Source organism: Mustela nigripes, chromosome 16 (genome assembly GCF_022355385.1).
Source record: "Mustela nigripes isolate SB6536 chromosome 16, MUSNIG.SB6536, whole genome shotgun sequence".
NCBI classification, from domain to species: domain Eukaryota; kingdom Metazoa; phylum Chordata; class Mammalia; order Carnivora; family Mustelidae; genus Mustela; species Mustela nigripes.
The window spans coordinates 25,463,678-25,484,147 of NC_081572.1; the positions used below are offsets into that span (position 1 = coordinate 25,463,678).

Sequence of the window (20,470 nt, forward strand, 5' to 3'; positions counted from 1 at the left end):
CGGGCGGCCGAGCCATGGCAGGTAGGGAAATCGGGGAGGACAGGAGGGAGGAAAGTTGGAGGGTCATGGTCTTGAGGCAGCCCAGGGCTGAGTCTGGCTATGGGGATGGTCTGGGTGGGGGCGTGGGGGGCCAGAGGCTCCCCCGCCCTGGGAGGTTTCAGAGGCAGCCCTGAGTGGAGGCTGAGGGCGGAAGGGAAGGGCAGCCATAGACCAAGCAGCCTGGGGAGCCTCCCACTCTCATGCCCCACTTCCGTCCCTACAGCATCCTGATCAGTTTTATCTCCAACCCCACGGCCCCCACCTGGTGGGGCTTCCTGGTGGCCGGGCTTATGTTTGCGTGCTCCATGATGCAGACCCTGATTTTACAGCAGTTTTATCACTTCGTCTTTGCGAAGGCGCTGAAACTTCGTTTGGCTATCATTGGTGTCATCTATAGGAAGGTCAGCTGGGACAGGGCAGCGGGGGGCTCTAGGGGCCAGCTTGGGGGGCCTTGGAGAGGTCTGGGGCCCAGTCCATCACCCCACTGTCTACCTGCAGGCTCTGGTTATCAGCAATTCAGCCAAACGGGAGTCCCCAGTGGGAGAAATTGTCAACCTCATGTCTACAGACGCCCAGCGCTTCATGGATCTCGCTCCCTTCCTCAACCTGGTGGTGTCCATACCCCTGCAGATCATTCTGGCAATGTACTTCCTCTGGCAGGTGACTCTTAAGCTCTGGCCTCCACCCCCTTCCTCTGACCTTGACCCTGCTGAGAAAGGACAAGAGAGAGCAAGTCTGGGTCAGCGGAGGGCTGCGTAACGGACACAAGGACTTCCCTAGCTATTTGGGTCAGGGACAGGACGGTGAGGACGCCGGTGTCTGCGCCTGAGCCTTTCCAGCCTCTGCCATTAGCCTTCTCACAGATCCCAGGGGAGGGAACAGGGACTTGGAGGCAGGGTGGGTGAGAGTCTGGCCATCGTTGTCCGTCAGTCTGTACTTGCCTTCCCATGTGTCCAGACACCCTTCTATGTTTGCCTCTTTGTCCCCGTCTGCTGTCCTTATCTGATGGCTGGCAGCTTCTGCCCATGTTCTCAGCATTTGGGCTCTCTCTGTATATCTGCTTTTCGCTATCCATTTGGCTGACTGCCATCTTTTGCTTCCTGCCCAGCCCCATGTCTCTGATCAATAGGGTTTTGTCTATGGGATCCCGTGCACATAATTTAATTATCTGTCTTATCCATCCGCCTGTGCCTCCTCAGAACCTGGGTCCCTCCATCCTGGCTGGGGTCGCTCTCATGGTCTTGCTGATCCCGCTCAATGGAGCCGTGGCCGTGAAGATGCGTGCGTTCCAGGTAAGGGCTCTGGTGGGTCTGGGCCTCCTGCCCCGAGCCACTGGCCGCTGCCTGGGGGGAAACCCTCACTAGCCTGGGGCCCCTCGGTTGCCTTGCTTACTGAGTGGGGGATGACCATAAGCCACTTCCACAAGCCTCAGCTCACTCTATCCTCACAGCACCCCGAGAGGGTCTTAGCAACCTTCTCAGTTTGTAGTTGAACAGCCAAAGCCCAGAGAGAAATAGAGATCAGGGCCGTGGGGACTCAAACCCGGGTCTTTGGGTCTAATGAGAGCCTTCTCTCTCCCACGCTGTGCCCAGTGTGAAGAGCCAGTCATCCAGTCCTTTATTTGCAAATATTTATCAGAAAGAACTTCCAGTGCATGTAGAATAAATGACAAATGCCCTCTGACCACCCACCCACCAGGCCCCTGCTCACTGCCAGCCCTCGCCCCCTGGGGAGTGACCCAGTGGCAGCCACTCTGGCCTTCTTTCTTTTCTCCAAAGCGCCAAGCTCTGCGGATCTCTGAGCCACCCCACCCCCTGTTTCCTGGGACCCACCTCATCCCTTCCTTCCCTGCTCACTCCACCCCTTTCTTCCCCGGCATGAACTCTGGCTTCCCAGTCCCCACCCCATCTCTCACAGTATCTTGTTGTTTCCCTTCAGAATGTGCCTACTGGGGCACCTGGATGGCTCATGGCTAAGTGTCTGATTCTTGATTGCAGCTCAGGTCAGAATCTCAGGGTCGTGGATGGAGCCCCCCCCCCCATAGGGCTCCTTGCTCACTCAGCAGGAAGTCTGTTGGAGATTCTCCTTCTCCCCCTCCCTCTGTCTCCACCACCCCACCCCTGCTGCATGCACACACTCTCTCAAATAAATAAATCTTTAAAAAAAAAAAAAAAAGGAATACACACACTGATTTATTAAGCATTTACTCAGGTAACTGCTATCTGCCTCCCCCATCAGACTGTCAGCTTCAGGCTGGCTGGGACCATGTTTGATCTTCTGGGTGTCCAACAACGGCCTGGGACATAGTAGGCGTTCACTAAGTCGTGTTGAATGAATCCTCAATTTGGTGTGCTGTGCCCTGGGTGAGGGTCTGGGGAAACAGAAAGAAGGAAGTGATCTGTGCCCCCAGCAGGCTCCCAGTCTAATGGTGGAGTCATGCATGCACAAAGACCTCCTCGGGAATGATAGGAAAGAACAACATGGCTTAGAAACCCAGGAAAGGTGGCAGAGAATTCAGCCTGGGGGGTAGTGGTGGGGAGGTCAGGGATGGAGGCACAGAAGGCTGGAGCTGGGCTCTGTGCACAGAGGAGAAGGGGAAGCTGGGCTGGGCTGGGCACCTGGGGGCTGAGGGACAGCCCCAGCGCTGCAGGAGGAGGGAAGAGACATGGGAGCCGTCCGAATGGCCGCTGGGCATTGTGAGTGCATGGAAGGTGGGAGCCCCTGGGGGCGGAGGTCTGGGAAAGGGAGCAGGGCACCCCACTGCCACTTTTTCCACAGGCAGAGCAAATGAAGTTCAAGGACTCACGCATCAAGCTGATGAGTGAGATCCTGGCTGGCATCAAGGTGCTAAAGCTGTATGCCTGGGAGCCGAGTTTCTTGGAGAAGGTAGAAGGCATCCGGGAGGACGAGCTCCGGCTGCTGCGCAAGTCCGCCTACCTCCAAGCCATCTCCACCTTCACCTGGGTCTGCACCCCCGTCCTGGTGAGGCTCTCCCCCCGGGGCGGGTCTCCCACCTGCCACCTGGCCAGCCCAGCCCTCTGGGCCCAACAGGCTCCATTCTGATACCCACCTTCCACCCCCTTCCCAGGTGACCCTGACCACGCTTGGGGTGTATGTGTCTGTGGACCCAAACAACGTGCTAGACGCTGAGAAGGCCTTTGTGTCCGTGTCCCTGTTCAATATTTTAAAGATTCCCCTCAACATGTTGCCTCAGTTAATCAGCAGCCTGATCCAGGTGAGCCGGGGCAGGGCTGGGCGTTCTGCTGGAGTCTGCGCAGGTTGTTAGGGTCAGGAGATAATCAAGGAGTGCTCCTGGAATTGAGGGGGTGGGTATTTGGCATGAGGCCATCAGAATCAAGGGTCATTTGGAGTCAGAGGGGGACAGGTGAGGTCCCCAGAAACCTGAAGCTCTGAGGACAACCTCCTCTTACCATCATGGACCCTGACTTTGGCAGTGGGAACCAGAGAAGTCTCAGTCATGGGAGGGGCCCCTCACCCCATCTGGGCCCTTAGGACGCCCTGCCTCTCCCAGGAAGTCGGGGAGGGGTGGCGCAGGCTACAGGAAGTGGGGGGCGGGGGAGGAGCCAGCTTCCAAGGCTGACTCACTCTCCTGCAGACCAGTGTGTCTCTGAAACGGATCCAGCATTTCCTGAGCCAAGATGAACTTGACCCCCAGTGTGTGGAAAGAAAGATCATCACCCCAGGTCCAGACACTCTTTCCCTGGACTGCCCTTGCCCCAGCCCCTGCTCCAGAAAGTCTTTTGTTCTAAGCTTCTGACTTGTTTCTTGTGACTGCCATTTCCTCTTCCCCTTTTCCCACCAGCGCCACTTTCTCCCTCTTCTGGGCTCTTCCTCAGTCTACTCCCCCAGGCCTCCCCCACTTTTCTTCCTTTCCTAGGGCTCCCAGCCCCTGGACTTCCTGCCCTTCCCCTTGAGTCCCTCCCCACCCCAGGGATTCGCCCCACCTTGCCCTGCACCCCCTGACCCTGGCCCTGTACGTCTTGGTCCTTCCAGGATATGCTGTCACCATACACAATGGCACCTTCACCTGGGCCCAGGACCTGCCCCCTACACTGCACAGGTACCAGCGTCTCCTGTCCCTTCCCAGCTACCTGAAGTGAGCCAAAGTTCAGATCAGTAGCAGAACCCAGTAACCCCCGGCCACACCCCTCCAGCCCCCATCTGTGGGCTGGAAAGCAAGGAGAGCCTCTGCTTGTCAGGGTAGCGTCTGAAAGGGAGGAGGGCTTGGGTCTCTAGGTGGAAGGTGGGGAGACCAAAATCCTGATCCCTACCTCTAACTGGGCTCCTGGCCTCCTTGCCCTCAGCCTAGACATCCAGGTGCCAAAAGGGGCACTGGTGGCCGTGGTGGGGCCCGTGGGCTGTGGGAAGTCTTCCCTGGTGTCTGCCCTGCTGGGAGAGATGGAGAAACTGGAAGGCACGGTGTGTGTGAAGGTAAGAGAGAGGGCAGAACTCCTGGCAAGGGCTGCAAGGCCAGGCCTCGTGTGGACCCTGAGATAACTTCTCCTCTGGCCAGGGCTCCGTGGCCTACGTGCCCCAGCAGGCATGGATCCAGAATTGCACACTTCAGGAAAACGTACTGTTTGGCCGAGCCCTGGATCCCAAGAGGTACCATCGGGCTCTGGAAGCCTGTGCCTTGCTAGCTGACCTGGAGATGCTGCCTGGCGGGGACCAGACAGAGATCGGAGAAAAGGTACAGAGCTCTCTCCCATCCTCTAGGGGGTCAGCCCATACAGCTGCCCAGCTCAGCCCAGCTCTGGTCTATATATGCGCACCTTCCTTCCTCCCCTACCCCCCCACCACCTTCCTGCCTTCACACATCCATGTGAATCACTCAGCTTCCATCCAGTGACAGAAAGTCTTTAAAGGTGTGAGCCAAGGAATGGTGAGTAGACCAGCATTCTGGTGTAATTTGGTGTAACTGGAGATTAGGAAGAGGTGGGTACAGGGCAAAGCAGATCCTTAAAGACCTTGGTTAAAGTTTTAGCATTTGAGGGCACCTGGGTGGGTTAAAGCCTCTGCCTTCTTCGGCTCAGGTCATGATCCCAGAGTCCTGGGATCAAGCCCTGAATCTGGCTCTCTGCTCAGCAGGGAGCCTGTTTCCTCCTCTCTCTCTCTGCCTGCCTCTCTGCCTACCTGTGATCTCTGCCTGTCAAATAAATAAATAAAATCTTACCAAAAAAAAAAGTTTTGGCCTTTGCCCTAAAAACCATGAGGCATCAGTGAAAGTTTTTGTTTTTAAATTAACTTATTTTTAATTGTTGCCAAACGCGCATGCCATAAAATTTATCACCTTGACCATTTGTAATTGTACAGGTCAGTGTTAAGAATATTCACAGTGTCGTGTGGCCAATCTCCAGAATTCCTTTCATCTTGCAAAACTGAAACCCTGTACCCAATTAAACAACTCCCCATCCCCCCCCCCCCGTTCTCCCAGCCCCTGGCAACTGCCAGTCTCTTTCCTGTCCCTAGGAAGTTGACCTACTCCGGGTACATCATATAAAGGGAATCAGACAATATCTGGGTTATTTTGAGACTGGCTCATTTCACTCAGTATCGTATCTTCAAGGTTCATCCATGTTCTCGCATGTGTCAGAATTTCTTTCCTTTTTAAAGTTGAACAACATTTTATTATGTGTGTAGATCACATTTTGTTTATCCACTCACTTGTCAGGGGTCACTTGGGTTGTTTCCAACATGTTAGCTATTATGAATAAGACTGCTGTGCTGATGGGGCACCTGGGTGGCTCAGTGGGTTAAAGCCTCTGCCTTCGGCTCAGGTCATGATCCTAGGGTCCTGGGATCAAGCCCCGCATTGGGCTCTCTGCTCAGCGGGGAGCCTGCTTCTCCCTCTCTCTCTCTGCCTGCCTCTCTGCCTACTCGTGATCTCTGTCTGTCAAATAAATGAATAAAACCTTAAAAAGAAAAAAAAAAAGACTGCTGTGCTGAGGGTTCCCCGGGGGGAAGGGGGATAGGGAGAGGGTGGTTGGGTTATGGACATTGGGGAAGGTATGTGCTATGGTGAGTGCTGTGAAGTGTGTAAGCCTGATGATTCACAGACCTGTACCCCTGGGGCTAATAATACATTATACGTTAATAAAAAATAAATTTTAAAAAAGAGATTAAAAAAAGACTGCTGTAAGGGGCACCTGGGTGGCTCAGTGGGTTAAGCCTCTGCCTTTGGCTCAGGTCATGATCTCAGGGTCTTGGGATCGAGGCTTGCATCGGGCTCTCTGCTCGGTGGGGAGCCTACTTCCCCCCTCTCTCTCTGCCTGCCTCTCTGTGTACTTGTGATCTCTCTCTCTGTCAAATAAATAAATAAAATCTTTTAAAAATTAAAAAAAACTGCTGTGAACATGGGTGGGCAAATATCTCTTAATGACTCTACTCTCATGTCTTTTGAGCATATACTCAGAAACAGAATTTCTCAATCCCATGGTAATTCCTTCTTTTTTTTTTTTTTTTTTTTGAGGAAATTGCCATGCTAGGAAATGCTATGCTCTTTTCCATAATGGCTGCACCATTTTAAGTTCCCACCGAGAGTGCACAAGGCTTCCACCATCTACCCATCCTCGCCAACACAGTTCTTTTCTTGGGGAGGGACCTTTGGGTTTTGATAGCAACCATTCTGATGGGTGTCAGGTGATACTTCATTGAGGGTTTGGTTTGCATTTCCCTGATGAGAAATGATGCTGAGCATCTTTTCTTAGGTTTATTGGCCATGTATGTATTTTCTTTGGAGAAATGTTTAGCCAAGTCATTGCTGATTTTTTTTTAAGATTTTATTTATTTATTTGAGAGAGAGACAGTGAGAGAGAGCATGAGAGGCGAGAAGGTCAGAGGGAGAAACAGACTCCCGATGGAGCTGGGATCCTGATGCGGGACTCGATCCTGGGACTCCGGGACCGTGACCTGAACCGAAGGCAGTTGCCTAACCAACTGAGCCACCCAGGTGCCCCTATTTGCTCATTTTTTAATCTTTGTTTTTTTGTTGTTGATTTATAGGCGTTCCTTATATATCCCAGATATTAACCCTTATCAAATATACAAGTTGTAAATATTTGCTCCTATTCTGAAGGTTGCCTTTTCACCCTGTTGATAGTGTCCTTTGATGCACAAAAGTTTTCAACTTTGGGGCACCTGGCTGGCTCAGTCAGAAGAGCATGTGACACTTGATCTTGGGGTTTTGAGTTCAAACCCCGTATTGGGTGTAGAGATTGCTTAAAAATAAAATCTTTATTTTTTAAAGGTCTTTTTTTTTAAATTGATTTGACAGAGACATCAAGAGTGGGAACACAAGCATGGGGAGTGGGAGAGGGAGAAGAAGGCTTCCTGTAGAACAGGGAGCCCAACATGGGGTTCGATCCCAGAATCCTGGGATCATGACTGGAGCCAAAGGCAGACACTTAATGATTGGGCCACCCAGGCACCCCAAAAAATAAAATCTTAAACAAAAAACACTTTCAATTTTGATGTAATCCAGTATATCTTTTTCTTTTTACTTTTGTTGCCTGTGCATTTAATATCATATCTGAAAAATCATTGTCAAATCTGATGAACAGTTTCCCCCGGTGTTTTCTTCTAAGAGTTTTATAGTTTTAGCTCTTTGGGGTGTTTGGTTGTTGTTTTTTTTTAAGATTTTTATTTATATATTTGATAGACAGAGATCACAAGTAGGCAGAGAGGCAGGCAGAGAGAGAGAGAGGAGGAAGCAGACTCTCACTGAGCAGAGAGCCCAATGCGGGGCTCGATCCCAGGACCCTGAGATCATAACCTGTGCTGAAAGCAGAGGCTTAATTAACCCTCTGAGCCATCCAGGCACCCCCTGTTTGGTTTTTTTAATACTAATGACTTTGGTGGGCACCTGAATGGCTCAGTGGTTTAAAGCCACTGCCTTTGGCTCAGGTCATGATCTGATCGACCTGATGCATCGACCCCCCATCGGGCTCTCTGCTCAGCAGAGAGCGTGCTTCCCCTTCTCTCTCTCTTTGCCTACCTCTCTGCCTACTTGTGATCTCTGTCTGTCAAATAAATAAAAAATCTTTAAAAATTTTTGTAAAAAAAATACTAATGACTTTGGTGCATATCCCTTCAAGACAGGCATTCTCTAGTGTGACTATAGTCAAATTATCAAAATCAGGAAATTTAACATCGATACAAGATTATTTACTTCACTGTTTGTATTCACATGTCATCGTTTGTTCCAGTAAATGTCTTTTTTTCGTTATTTTCTTTCCTGGGCGAGGATCCAATCCAGGATCATGAGTTGCAGTTACTTGTCACAGTTCTTTATTTTCTGTCAATCTGGATAATTCCTCAGTCTTTGTCTTCCAAGACCTTGACACTTTGGAAAAGTACAGGCCAGCTATTTTATAGAATATCTCTCAATTTGAACACAGTTCAGTGCTCAGCACATAGTAGGCACTGAAGACTGGTTGGTTGAATGAAGACACACTCACATGCCTCAGTCACTACAGCTGCACACCCACCTCCTGCTTCTCCCCAACAGCTCCTCTCCCATCCCACACTTGCTACCCCACCCACCTCACGCTAGGCTCAGTTGCTCAGGGTACCTGAAAAAGCTGGGCCCTATTCCAGAGGGAATGAGGAAAGCTGGAGGTAGGAAAGCAGGCTTGATCTCTGGGGTCTGCTTTCTGGGCCCAGCCCTGCTGCGAGGTGCCTCAGTTTCCCATGATGGGTTTTAGGAGAGATCTTACCTCTCCTCTAGCTCCTGAACCATCTCAGGGTCAAATTTTAGGATTGGAGCTGGCTTTCCGTTCTTGCTTCTGCCCTGAATAGTTCAGGACCTTGGACAAAGCCATCAACATCTTGGGCTCTGATTTCTTCACCTAGAAAGTGGGGCTGATGGTACCTCCCTGAAAGGACTGACGTGAAAATCAAATGGGATCCGTGTTATGAAAGTCATCTGCAAACTGGTTGGGCGATGGGAGATTAAAAGGCCTATTGCGGATCCCCTGGGGATTTCCAGCCTTTCAGAATATAAAGGCAGCAGGCAGGAAAACCAGCTGGGCAGGGTAGTGGGGCAAAGGGAGCAGGTTGTCCTCACCTGCCCCTGGAGGACTTTTGAGAGCCACCATCTCTTCCTCTGTGGCCTCAGACCTTTCCAGGGACAAGACCAGGCATATCAAATGCGAATTTTGAGGTCGGCCTTGTTGAAGGACGGTGACAAGGCCCTTGTCTCCTTCCACCTGTCTGACTCCCTTCTATCCGATACACACCTCCCACCTCTCTCCCCATCCAGGGCATTAACCTGTCTGGGGGCCAGCGACAGCGGGTCAGTCTGGCCCGAGCTGTTTACAGTGAAGCTGATCTTTTCTTGCTGGATGACCCACTGTCAGCCGTGGACTCTCATGTGGCCAAGCATATCTTTGACCAAGTCATCGGGCCAGAAGGTGTGCTGGCAGGCAAGGTGAGGCCTCCGGGAGGTTGTGGGGGGTCCCTAAGGTGAGATCTAGGACCCTAGGAGAGAGCTGGTGGGAGACCCCAGGGTTTGGAGGAAACCTGGAAGAACAGGAGGCTTGAGAAGCAGGAATGTTGGTTGGGTGGCGGGGGACCCACCCTGGAGGCACTGACCCCATGCCATGGGGCTAGTCACTGATGTACTTGTCTTTGCTCCCTGGCATATGGGCACCTCACACCCTCTCCATGGCCCTGTACCTGTGCCAGGGGTGTGTGCTAAGGATGGTGGAAATGGTAGCCTGCTGTCCTCTCCCCAGACACGGGTGCTGGTGACACACAGCATCAGCTTCCTGCCCCAGATGGACATCATCATAGTGCTGGCTGAAGGGCAGGTGTCCGAGGTGGGCTCCTACCCAGACCTGCTGGGACGCAATGGCTCCTTTGCCAACTTTCTCTGCAACTACGCGCCCGAGGAGGACAAAGAGAGCCTGAAGGAGGACAGCAGGCCTGGTATCCGCCATCCCTGACCCTCCGCGTTCGGTGCCCTCCCACCATCTCCCCTGTCTTGGGGATCTCTGAGTGTCTCTGGATGGGCCCGGTGTTCTACAAGGGAGGTTCGAGGAACTTGGGCCATCTGTGTGAGAGTCCAACATCGCCAAGTGCCTCCCCCTCCTTTCCCCTAACAGTGTGACCTTATGGGCAGCTCAGGCCTCGGGGCCCCACACTTCCTGTGTGTCCAAAGGGCATAAGGGCCCAGGCCCAGTCTGTAGGCAAGACTGTTTCACAGATAAGTCATTCGGTAAATGGACAAGTGGTTGGAAGGGTCATTTCTTTATCAACAAAGATTGAGTAATTACTATGTCCTAGCACTACTCTCAGCACTGAGAGATGGCAGCGAACAAATGGAAAATTCTGTGTCCTCATGGAGTGCTTTGAAGTCTCTGGACCCCTAAGACCCCCTCCCCCCCTACTTTTTGTCCAGTCCTGACTCTTCAACCTCCCAGACCTCTTCCTGAGTCTGCTTGCCTACTGCTGCATAGATGGCTGTCATGTGTTGAACATGTGCCAAGGGCTGCGCCCCTTGCTAAGCATTTGACACACATTCTTTCCTTTAATCCTCACAATGACAATGACACCATGAAGCGGGTACTATTATTATCCCCATTTTACATGCCCGCCTAAAGTCATGCAGGGAGAAAGTGGCATTTGAGCTCAGCCAGTGTGCCCCTAGAGCCCAAGCTCCTGACCCTTATATTTGAGACCTTCTCCACAGTCCCCGATGGGAAGTTTTTCTCCTTGTCTAACCTAAGTCTTTCTTGCTGCCTCTTTTTTTCTTTCCCCAGCTCAAAACTGGTCATTTATTTTTGTCCTTGTCCTTGCTGTTCTTTCATGCCTCTTGTGTTCTCTCCTGCGTGTCCACTGGGGCGTCTTCTCTGGCCTGGGGACTGGAGAACACTGGCGGCTTGCAGGGCGAGCTAGCCTGGCGCTTCTCCTTTCCCCCAACCTGCTGCAGCCTTGGAGAGCACAGAGGATGAGGAACTGCTGCTGATTGAAGACACGCTGAGCAATCACACAGACCTGACAGACAACGAGCCGGTCCTGTATGAGGTCCAGAAGCAGTTTATGAGGTGAGCCCCCGAGAGCTCCCGGTGCCATCCCTAAGCCCCACCAGGTGGGACATGGGTGGGCAATCTCCCTGCCGCTCAGAGCCTGGGCCTCCAGCTACAGCCTGAACCCCCTGGGGCTCTGGCCTGTGGGTGTGTTAGAGACCACCTCCCTGGGCCTGACCAGCTGCCTCCACAGACAGCTGAGTGTCATGTCCTCGGAAGGCGAGGGCCAGGGCCGGCCTGTGCCCCGGAGACGCCTGGGTTCAGCAGAGAAGGCACTGCAGGCAGCAGAGGCAAAGGCGAGGGGGGCGCTGATCCAGGAGGAGAAGACGGCAATGGGCACTGTGAGTAGGATGGACAAGGGAGGCTGGAGAGGGTGAGCAGGCCCCCAGCCATCCCGGGGCTCACGAGAGTCCTCTGCCCTTGACTGCCGTGCCATGCAGGTGAAGCTGAGTGTGTTCTGGGATTATGCCAAGGCCATGGGGCTCTATACCACAGTGGCTATCTGTGTCCTATACCTGTGTCAAACTGCGGCTGCCATTGGGGCCAACGTATGGCTCAGCGCCTGGACCAATGAGGCTATGGTGGACAGCCGACAGAATAACACCTCCATGAGGCTGGGTGTCTATGCTGCCTTGGGAGTTCTGCAAGGTGAGAGGCAGAGATGTCTGGAAGTTATTTTCCTCACATCTGGGCCGCCAGATCCCCCAAACCCTGCCCTTGCCTCTTTCTCAATCATCATGGCCATTGCCCTGCCCTAGCGCCTCCCTAGCAGCCCATCTGCCTCTGGGCATCTTGAGCTTAACCCGGCGGTGGCACTGCCTCTCTGAGCCTGCTGGCCACGGCAGCCATCCCGTATCTCCTTACCTGCCCACCCCACGCCCTACATGCCCCACACCAGCCCCAGTGAACACTCCTCCGCCTCCTCCAACAGGAATCCTGGTGATGCTGGCAGCCGTCACGCTGACGGTGGGCAGCGTCCACGCTGCACGCTCGCTTCACCAGGCGCTGCTGCATAACAAGATGCGCTCACCACAGTCCTTCTTCGACACGACGCCCTCCGGCCGTATCCTAAACCGCTTCTCCAAAGATATCTACGTCATCGATGAGGTTCTGGCCCCCACTATCCTCATGCTGCTGAATTCCTTCTACAACTCCCTCGCCACCCTCGTGGTCATCGTTGCCAGCACGCCGCTCTTCACCGTGGTCACCCTGCCCCTGGGGATCTTCTATGTCTTGATGCAGGTCCGCAGCCAGTGGGTGGGCGAGGTGCTGGTATGGGCCGGGCTCCGTGTGGGCCGGGCTTCGTGTGGGCCGGGCTCCGTGTGGGCGGGACTCCCCGTATGGGCGGGGCTCCCTGTAGACGAGGCGCTAAAGCCGGCTGGGCTCTCCGGTTCACTAACAGTCAACCTGGGTTGGGACTTAGGGAGGTCAGACTGCGGGTCGGTTAGGGACAGTAGATACTTCACGTCTTTGAAACTCATTTTCCTCACCTGTAAAGCAGCATCATAGAACCTACTTCGTAGGGTTGTTGCTAGGATAAAATAAAATCCTTGTAAATTGTGGCTAACCCTGGAACTCCTTCTTGCTGCCTATTTTTTTTTTTTAAGATTTTTATCTATTTATTTATTTGACAGAAAGATAGAGCCAGAGAGCACAAGCGGGGGTAATGGCAGAGGGAGAGGGAGAAGCAGGCTTCCTGCTGAGCAGGGAGCCTGATGCAGGGATTGATTCCAGGCCCCTGGGATCATGACCTGAGCCGAAGGCAGACACGTAACCGACTGAGCCACCCCGGGATCCCTTGCTGCCTATTTTTAACTAAAATGCTGTTAACAGTGTGAGACGCATTATCCTTCCCCTCCTTTATACATATCTAAACATATATGTGCATTTATGTTTTTAACATAGATGACTTGGTAACGTTCAGATACAGGTCAGAGGCTCAGCGGGGCATCTGCCATTCCCCCTGCTTGTGTAGCTGAGCCCCTGTACTGCCATGAGTTTAATCAGTTGCTAAAGGTAACCCACGAGGTGGCTGGAAACTCAGGTGATGTGGGCTGTGCTCTGTGCAGGGACAGGGGGCTCTCAGATACCCGTCCTTTTAGGCCCTGGCCATGTTGGGGCCCACAGGCTAGAGGATGGAAGCTGGAGACAGAAATGTGTTTTTGTAGGGCTGAAGTTCAAAAAAAACAGAGTGAGGTGGGGAGAGGCTCTCTAAGAAAAAGAATACAAAATTATCTTATTTTTGCAAAGTTTGTGATATTCTGACTATGTAGGCACATCGCTGGGGCACATCAGAGGAGACAGACATAGTCACTGATGGAGGAGGCCAAGCGAAGTGGGTCCTGTAATCAAGGCCCCTACACGGGGTGAGGGGGTCAGGAGCTGAGAGGGAATCAGGAAGGGCTTCATGGAGGAAGCAGCCTGGAAGACCCAGCAGGAGGGGACCAGGGGGAAAGGGAGGACTGAGTCAGGGGGTCTCACGGAGCTGACCTCAAGCTCTTTCTCCAACCTCTGCCAGCGCTTTTATGTGGCGACGTCACGGCAGCTGAAGAGGCTGGAGTCCATCAGCCGCTCGCCCATTTACTCCCACTTTTCGGAGACAGTGACGGGCTCCAGCGTCATCCGGGCCTACGGCCGCAGCCAAGACTTCCAGGCTATCAGTGACGCTAAAGTGGATGCCAACCAGAGGAGCTGCTATGCCCACATTGCCTCCAACAGGTCAGAAGCCTCCTCCCTCAGCCCCTGCCCCTCCGGGAGTCCCCACCAGGATCTCCTGCAGGAGAGACCTTGAAGTTCTGGGTCCCACTTCCGCCTTCCCCCATACAGGAAATTACCTCCTTCCTCCACCTGCCCCACCTCCTGCTCGTCTTGTCCCCACAGGTGGCTGGGAGTCCAAGTGGAGTTCGTGGGCAACTGTGTTGTGTTCTTTGCTGCACTCTTTGCTGTGATCGGCAGAAACAGCCTGAGTCCGGGGCTGGTGGGCCTATCCGTGTCCTACGCCCTACAGGTACGCAGGGGTCAGGGCCCCAGGGCAAGGCCACACTGAGGCAGAGGCCACCCAGGGGTCACAAGCATCTCCTGGGCCTTTGCTCTGCCCAGTATGGGGACCAGCCACAGGTTCTGCTCCCCAGGATTGTGAGCTCAGTGGAGCACAGAGAAGACAGTCCCCGCAACAGGGGACTGTAACGCAGGGTGAATAGGTCTTTGTGGAGGAAGGACCCAAACATGGTGAGAACCCGGAAGACAGTCTCTACCTTGGGTTTTGGTGCTGGAGAAATTATCTTAGAGCTTGGCCCCAAAAGACAAATAGAACTTGTCCTGCCTGTGTGCAGGATTGGGAGGGTCAGTTCTACCAGTGGTTCTAGGCCAGGGATATGTAGGGGCAGAGTACACCCAATTTCCCAGGCCTTCGGAGAAAGTACACAGAGAAGCCAGGGCTGGAGGGCGGGCTGTCACCCCAATATCAGCCTGTATTGTCAGAGGCTTAAATAACTACACATGGCATTTTTGTGACTCAGATCGCATTTTCAAGGCCACAGAGAGCTCAAGCCTTGAATGCTTTGGAACAAAAGACAATCTAGACAAATGAGTCTTCTCAGACTTTCCCGTGCTGTTGAGTCAGCTGGAGATCTTGTGAAAATGTGGTTTCTGATATGGCAGGGCTAGGATGGGTCACAGAGTTCTGCATGTCTACCAAGACCCCTTGGGACACAGTGTGATCTGGGGACGGGTTATATCAACATCACCTGGAAGTTTGTTAAAAGTGCAGAATCTCCAGGATACCTGGGTGGCTCAGTTGGTTAAGCGTCTGCCTTCAGCTCAGGTCATGATCCCAGGGTCCTGGAATCAAGCCCCACATCAGGGTCCTTGCTCAGCGGAGAGCCTGCTTCTCCTTCTGCCTGCCATTCTCCCTGCTTATGCTCTCTCTCTCTTTCTGTCTCTCTGACAAATAAAATCTTTTTAAAATGCTGCAGAATCAAAAAAATAAAAATTAAAAAATTAAATGATGCCGAATCTCAAGTCCCACTGCAGACCTACTGAATCAGAAGCCACATTTTAACAAGATTCCCTGGGAAGTCTTCTTTAAATATACCAACATTTGAGACACATGGGGGCTAGGGGGCCCTGGGTCAAGCCTACAAGGTCACTGCCTGAGATACAGTTGTGATTAGAGCCCCAGGTGGCCCACCTATGGGGTTGCCCAGACCTACCTACTTTGTAAAGGCAAGGAGCATCATTAGGGAGTCAGAACTCCTCCCACAGCTGTTGTGGGGAAAGGGAAGATTACCGTATCCATGACCCAGTCCCTTTGGCCAGATAACATTGACTCTGAATTGGATGATCCGAATGATGTCCGACTTGGAGGCTAACATTGTGGCCGTAGAGAGAGTCAAGGAGTACTCCAAGACGGAGACCGAGGTGGGTACTGGGATGAGCCTGGGGCAGGGTGATTCTGGAATAGCTGGGGAGGGGTGCTTGGTGACCCATCATCTCTACATTTCAAGGCCAGCTCTTCATTTGGGGGGCTCTTCATTCATTCATTCATTCATCCACTCATGGCCTATTGAGCATCAGCCAGATGTCCCAGCAAGTATGGAGAGTCCAGAGTTGAGCAAGACAGGGTCTATCCTCAAGCAGATTCTGATGTCGTGGGCAAAGTAAGACAGGGCTCTGCCCTGGAAGACAGGAGCTCTGGGGTGATGCGCCCAAAGAAAGCAGATGGGAGAATCGTTCAGCTGGAGGTGGTCAGCTGGAGGGTGAGAATTCCAGCCAGAGATCAGCCTAGTTGAAGGAGCAGGGGCAGGGTAGCATGCCCTTTGTTGCGGAAAGGGAGTGTCCCCTACTTGGGGGAGGGGGGGATGTGGACTTTTGTCCACTTACATCTTCCCATGGCCACACCCCAGACCTCTTCAAGCTCAGAAGCTGCACCATCTCTGAGATCTTAAGTCAAACTTTTAGACCACCCTTCCCAACCCTCCCAGCTCTCTTGCCCCAAATCCTCTGCTGTCTCAGAACTTTGTCCTTGTTGGGACTCCAGTCTTATGACCTACCCTTGTCCCTCTGTCCACTAACTCATCTAGCCTGGATTCCTTGCTCCATAGGTACCAGCCCATGCCTCCCTTGTCCTCCCCTCTCTCAGGGGTCCTCACCTACAAAACCCCTCCCTGGTTGAGCCCCTCTGTCTGCCTTCTACGTCTAGCACTCAACAGCTAAGATATTCCTGGAGAAAAATCACTGATTTTACTTCAAGCTTATGACCAGACACCACTGCTGCAGAGTCCCATTTTGCTTCCCCAAGAAGCCCGTGTTCCCACTTCCAGAAAGATCTGTTGTGAACCTTCTTTCCTCCATCCCCCCATCTCCTCCCCTTTGCTCAGCCATGGACCTTGCGTGACTTGCCAGTGAGAAAACAGTATGAGATACGAACTCCCTCAACCTTCCTGCCCCCAGACTTTCCATCATGCTTGTGGTCTGTTCACCTTTTCCTTCCTCTTTTAGCAGGAAGCGTCCCTCCTCCAATCAAAATCCACGCCTTCAGACTTCACCTCCCTAATTATACCCTCCTGCTCCTACAGCCTGCTCCTTGTGTTAGATGACTCCCATCCATGGGCAAACATAAGCTCTTGTAGCTTCCATCCTAGACATACAAACCAACCTCCCTTCCCACTGTGTTTCTCTGCTCTCCTTTGTCATGAAGCTTGTTTTAAAACCCACATGCTCTCACCGCTTCCCTATCACCCTTTATCACATCTGCCTCCCACAGTCTTGTTTCTGGCCCTGTCATTCCACTGATGACCTGCCTGGTTCCAAACCCAGGGGACACATTTCTGTTCTCATCTAATTCAGCCTCTCAGCGACATTCAGACACACTGACCCCTGCCTTCTTCTTGGAAGGCTCTCCTTCCTGGCTTCTGTGACCCGGGCTCTCGCTCTGTCAGTCTCCATTGAGCCCCTGGCCTGCCTGTTCCTCCCAGTCTGGCTCCCCTCCCTCCCCCAGCCTTCCCCAGTCATCTCCTGTCACCCCCCTCATCCCCCACTGTCTGGGATCTTCAAATGCTCCCTCTTTGCATCTAGCATTCCCATTTCCCCCATCCATACCCATGATCTTGTCTCCACAGCCTGAGAAGTTCTGCCCCGAACCCTCCTGCCCGTTCTTTTGACACCATCTCGAGAGAACGGTCTATACTGGCTGTTTTGCTTTTTGACTGTTGGCAGTCTGCCTTCCCCTGTCACAAAGCAGGGCCACCTTCCCTGAACTGCACAGACTCATAGGTCCCTATACTCAGAAGGACCTTACATTGGGTTTAATGTTCTGCTGTCACCACTTGGACATTCTTCATAATTACTGAACAAGAATCCCCACCTTTCCATTTTGTACGGGGCCTCCCAAATGGTAGCTCATCATGTCTCAAAGCCACCATCATCTTATGCCCAATTTATTTTAAGAACCTCCTCACTAGCTTCCCTATTTCCCATCATCCTCTCTCCCTTCTCTTAGCAGCCCGAGGAATCCTTTAAAAACACACCAAACCATATCATTGCTCTGTGCACAGCCCTCTGAGGGCTCTGCATCTTAGAGTAAAAAACCATAGTCCTTAAAATGGCCTGCAAAGCCCTTTGTTATGGGGCCACCCACTATCTCTCTCCTACCTCCTTTGTCCCCATGCTCCAGAACACACCTGGGCGAGCATTTGCAGTTTCTGTTCCTTCTGCCTGGCATGTCGTTCCCCCCAGGCATTTACTTGGCTTGTTGCCTCACCTCCTTTCGGTCTTTATTTAAATATTGCCTTCTCCAGGAAGCCTTCACTGACCACCCTGTACTGCCACACCACCAAGCATTTCTCAGCACTTATCACTTTCCTACATTAGGTACATTTGCTTTTTTGTTGATGGTAGGCACCCTCCCCCCATACTAAATGTAAGCCTCACAAGGAGGCAAAGACTTTGTCTGGTTCACCACTGTGATCCCAGTAGCCATTCAGTAGGAAGGTTTTGGAGCTCTGCACAGAATAAAGATAGAGAGATAAAGGATTCATTGGACTACATGGTTGGGCCCCGGGAGACACTGGGGACTCTCCCCCAGGGACCCTGATAGGGGAGGATGGAGGGGGCCTCGGGAGAGAGGTAGACTGAAGAGGGAGAGGGCCAGGCTGGGGAGAAGGGGCCACCCTAATGCAGACCCATTTTCCCCTCCCGGCCAGGCCCCCTGGGTGGTGGAGGGCAGCCGCCCTCCCGCAGGCTGGCCCCTGAAAGGCGAGGTGGAGTTCCGCAATTACTCCGTGCGCTACCGGCCTGGCCTGGAGCTGGTGCTGAAGAACCTGAGTCTGCGCGTGCGCGGTGGCGAGAAGGTGCGCAAGGGCGGGGGGTGTGCGTGGCACGTGGTCGGAACCTATGGGCGAGCAGGTGTGATGCCCCCGCAGACTCCTCCCCACCCCCTGACGGCCTCGCTCACTCCCTCCAGGTGGGGATCGTGGGCCGCACGGGGGCCGGCAAATCATCCATGACCCTGTGCCTGTTCCGCATCCTGGAGGCGGCGGAGGGTGAAATCCGCATCGACGACCTCAACGTGGCAGACATCGGCCTCCACGACCTCCGCTCTCAGCTGACCATCATTCCCCAGGTCCGAGCCTGTTATAGACCGAGGTTGACCCACAGTCCTAGGGGTGGGGGGGTGCGTGGGGGGGGACAGGCCCCACTCTGCTCTGTAGCTTGGGGTCCAAGCCTGGGACCCCTGACCTCCAGCAGGTGTGGAGCCACAGAGCGGTGCCCTGTCATGGATCCAAAAGGGTCCAGCGCGTCCTGGGCCAGTCTGCCTCTGCCCTCTAACCCCCTGGGCCGCCAGGTGAGACCAGGATCGCAGGACCCTTCAAGCACCCCACCCTCTGAGAGGCTCTGCCCTGGTCTCCCTGTTCTGCGGCTCGGAATCACATATCACTCTTTCTGGCTCTTCTGGAAGGCTTTTTTTTTTTTCCTTCCCTGCTGACTGGGCACTTTGGAGTCAGATTAGTGGCTCCGCTTTCTTCTTTGGTGGAGGACTTCGTGATTGGCAAAGCCGAGGTTTATCACTTCCCCACAGGCATGTATCAGCCCATGGCCTCCCACCTGGTGGGCCGGGGGCAGAATGGGAGTGCTGCTACCTAATCCCCAGCTTTCTCCCTGGCCCTGGGGCCCATGGCTCCTCATGGGGCCTGAGTTGCCCTCCTCTGAGGACTTGTCCTGTTCCCAGGACCCCATCCTGTTCTCCGCATCCCTGCGTACGAACCTGGACCCCTTTGGGCATTACTCGGAGGAAGATATATGGCGAGCCTTGGAGCTGTCCCACCTACACAGCTTTGTGAGCTCCCAGCCGGCAGGCCTGGAATTCCAGTGCTCTGAGGGAGGGGAGAATCTCAGGTAATGGCTGGGATTGGGTGGGTTAGGAACAGCACCTTGAGGAGCCGGATGATCTGGCCTCAGATGACACAGAGTCTGGGCCTCCAAACTCCCATCTCAGCCTGGGTGTGCTCAGGGCACGTCGTTAAATACTGAACATACACTGTGTGCCAGGCATGGTGCACTGTCACACTGACTTCTCGCACAAGCCCCAGATGTGGTGATGGCCCTACTTTGCAGATGAAGAAACTGAGGCAGAGCCAAAGTCACCTAGCTGGGAGAAGGCCTGCCTGGGATTTGAGCCCTCGGGGAGATTCCAAAGCCCAATTCCATCCTGTCCTGTGAGGTTGTCAGTGCTGCGCTTGGCCTGGGGTGGGGGATCAGTACTAAGCCTGTGGATCAGGTAAGAGGAAGTCTACTGTGCATTAGGGAGATCACAGATATTTCCCAAGATGGTACTGCAGTCTCCTCTGTAGCTTAGGACTGAGCAGAGCACTCCAGTTCATGTGCCTGGCCCAAGCCCTGCTCCAGGCCCTTCTTTGCTTTCTTATAGCCCCCATGTTATATCCCCAGCCACTCGGCTGTGCAACGGGGAGGCCCAGAAGTCACTTCTTACTAAGTCTAAGTGCTTGAGATTCTGCTACCTGTGTTAGCTGTGTGACTTGGGGCAAGTTGCTTAACCTCTCTGTTCTATCTCTGCCTTCACTTTAAAATGGGAGCAATAACAGTCCTCTACCTCTTTGCACCATGCTGCCCACTAAAAATACAACAGGAGCCACATGTGTGTAATTAAAGTTTTTTCCAGTAGCCACATTAAAAAAAGGAAAAAGAAACAGGTGAAATAAACTTGAATAGTATATTTTATTTATCCCAATATACCTGAGATAGTATTATTACTACAAGTAGTTGATACAAAAATTATTAGAGACATTTTGCAGGTTTTTTCATACTAAGCTTGAAGTCCCGTGTGTATTTTCACATTTACGGTACTTCCTGATTTAGACTAGCCA

General features: G+C 53.0%; 1 protein-coding gene across 7 annotated transcripts in view; it reads left to right on the plus strand.

Annotated features, from left to right (window-relative positions):
• ABCC3 (ATP binding cassette subfamily C member 3) overlaps window positions 1–20,470 on the plus strand; it is a 48,356-nt gene that overhangs the window by 19,892 nt on the left and 7,994 nt on the right. For 6 of the 7 annotated variants that reach the window (XM_059378544.1, XM_059378542.1, XM_059378543.1 and 3 more), the window contains 21 exons: window positions 263–440; window positions 538–699; window positions 1,239–1,331; window positions 2,818–3,021; window positions 3,128–3,274; window positions 3,656–3,743; window positions 4,054–4,120; window positions 4,365–4,491; window positions 4,574–4,750; window positions 9,320–9,487; window positions 9,795–9,987; window positions 10,991–11,105; window positions 11,281–11,428; window positions 11,528–11,735; window positions 12,019–12,329; window positions 13,606–13,805; window positions 13,968–14,094; window positions 15,405–15,506; window positions 18,290–18,436; window positions 18,550–18,708; window positions 19,315–19,481. In XM_059378544.1, coding sequence (XP_059234527.1) covers window positions 263–440; window positions 538–699; window positions 1,239–1,331; window positions 2,818–3,021; window positions 3,128–3,274; window positions 3,656–3,743; window positions 4,054–4,120; window positions 4,365–4,491; window positions 4,574–4,750; window positions 9,320–9,487; window positions 9,795–9,987; window positions 10,991–11,105; window positions 11,281–11,428; window positions 11,528–11,735; window positions 12,019–12,329; window positions 13,606–13,805; window positions 13,968–14,094; window positions 15,405–15,506; window positions 18,290–18,436; window positions 18,550–18,708; window positions 19,315–19,481 — 3,288 coding nt within the window. Of the gene's footprint in view, window positions 1–262; window positions 441–537; window positions 700–1,238; window positions 1,332–2,817; window positions 3,022–3,127; window positions 3,275–3,655; window positions 3,744–4,053; window positions 4,121–4,364; window positions 4,492–4,573; window positions 4,751–9,319; window positions 9,488–9,794; window positions 9,988–10,990; window positions 11,106–11,280; window positions 11,429–11,527; window positions 11,736–12,018; window positions 12,330–13,605; window positions 13,806–13,967; window positions 14,095–15,404; window positions 15,507–18,289; window positions 18,437–18,549; window positions 18,709–18,833; window positions 18,934–19,314; window positions 19,482–20,470 lie in introns of those variants that run through there. The other variant, XM_059378547.1, reaches the window with a different exon arrangement.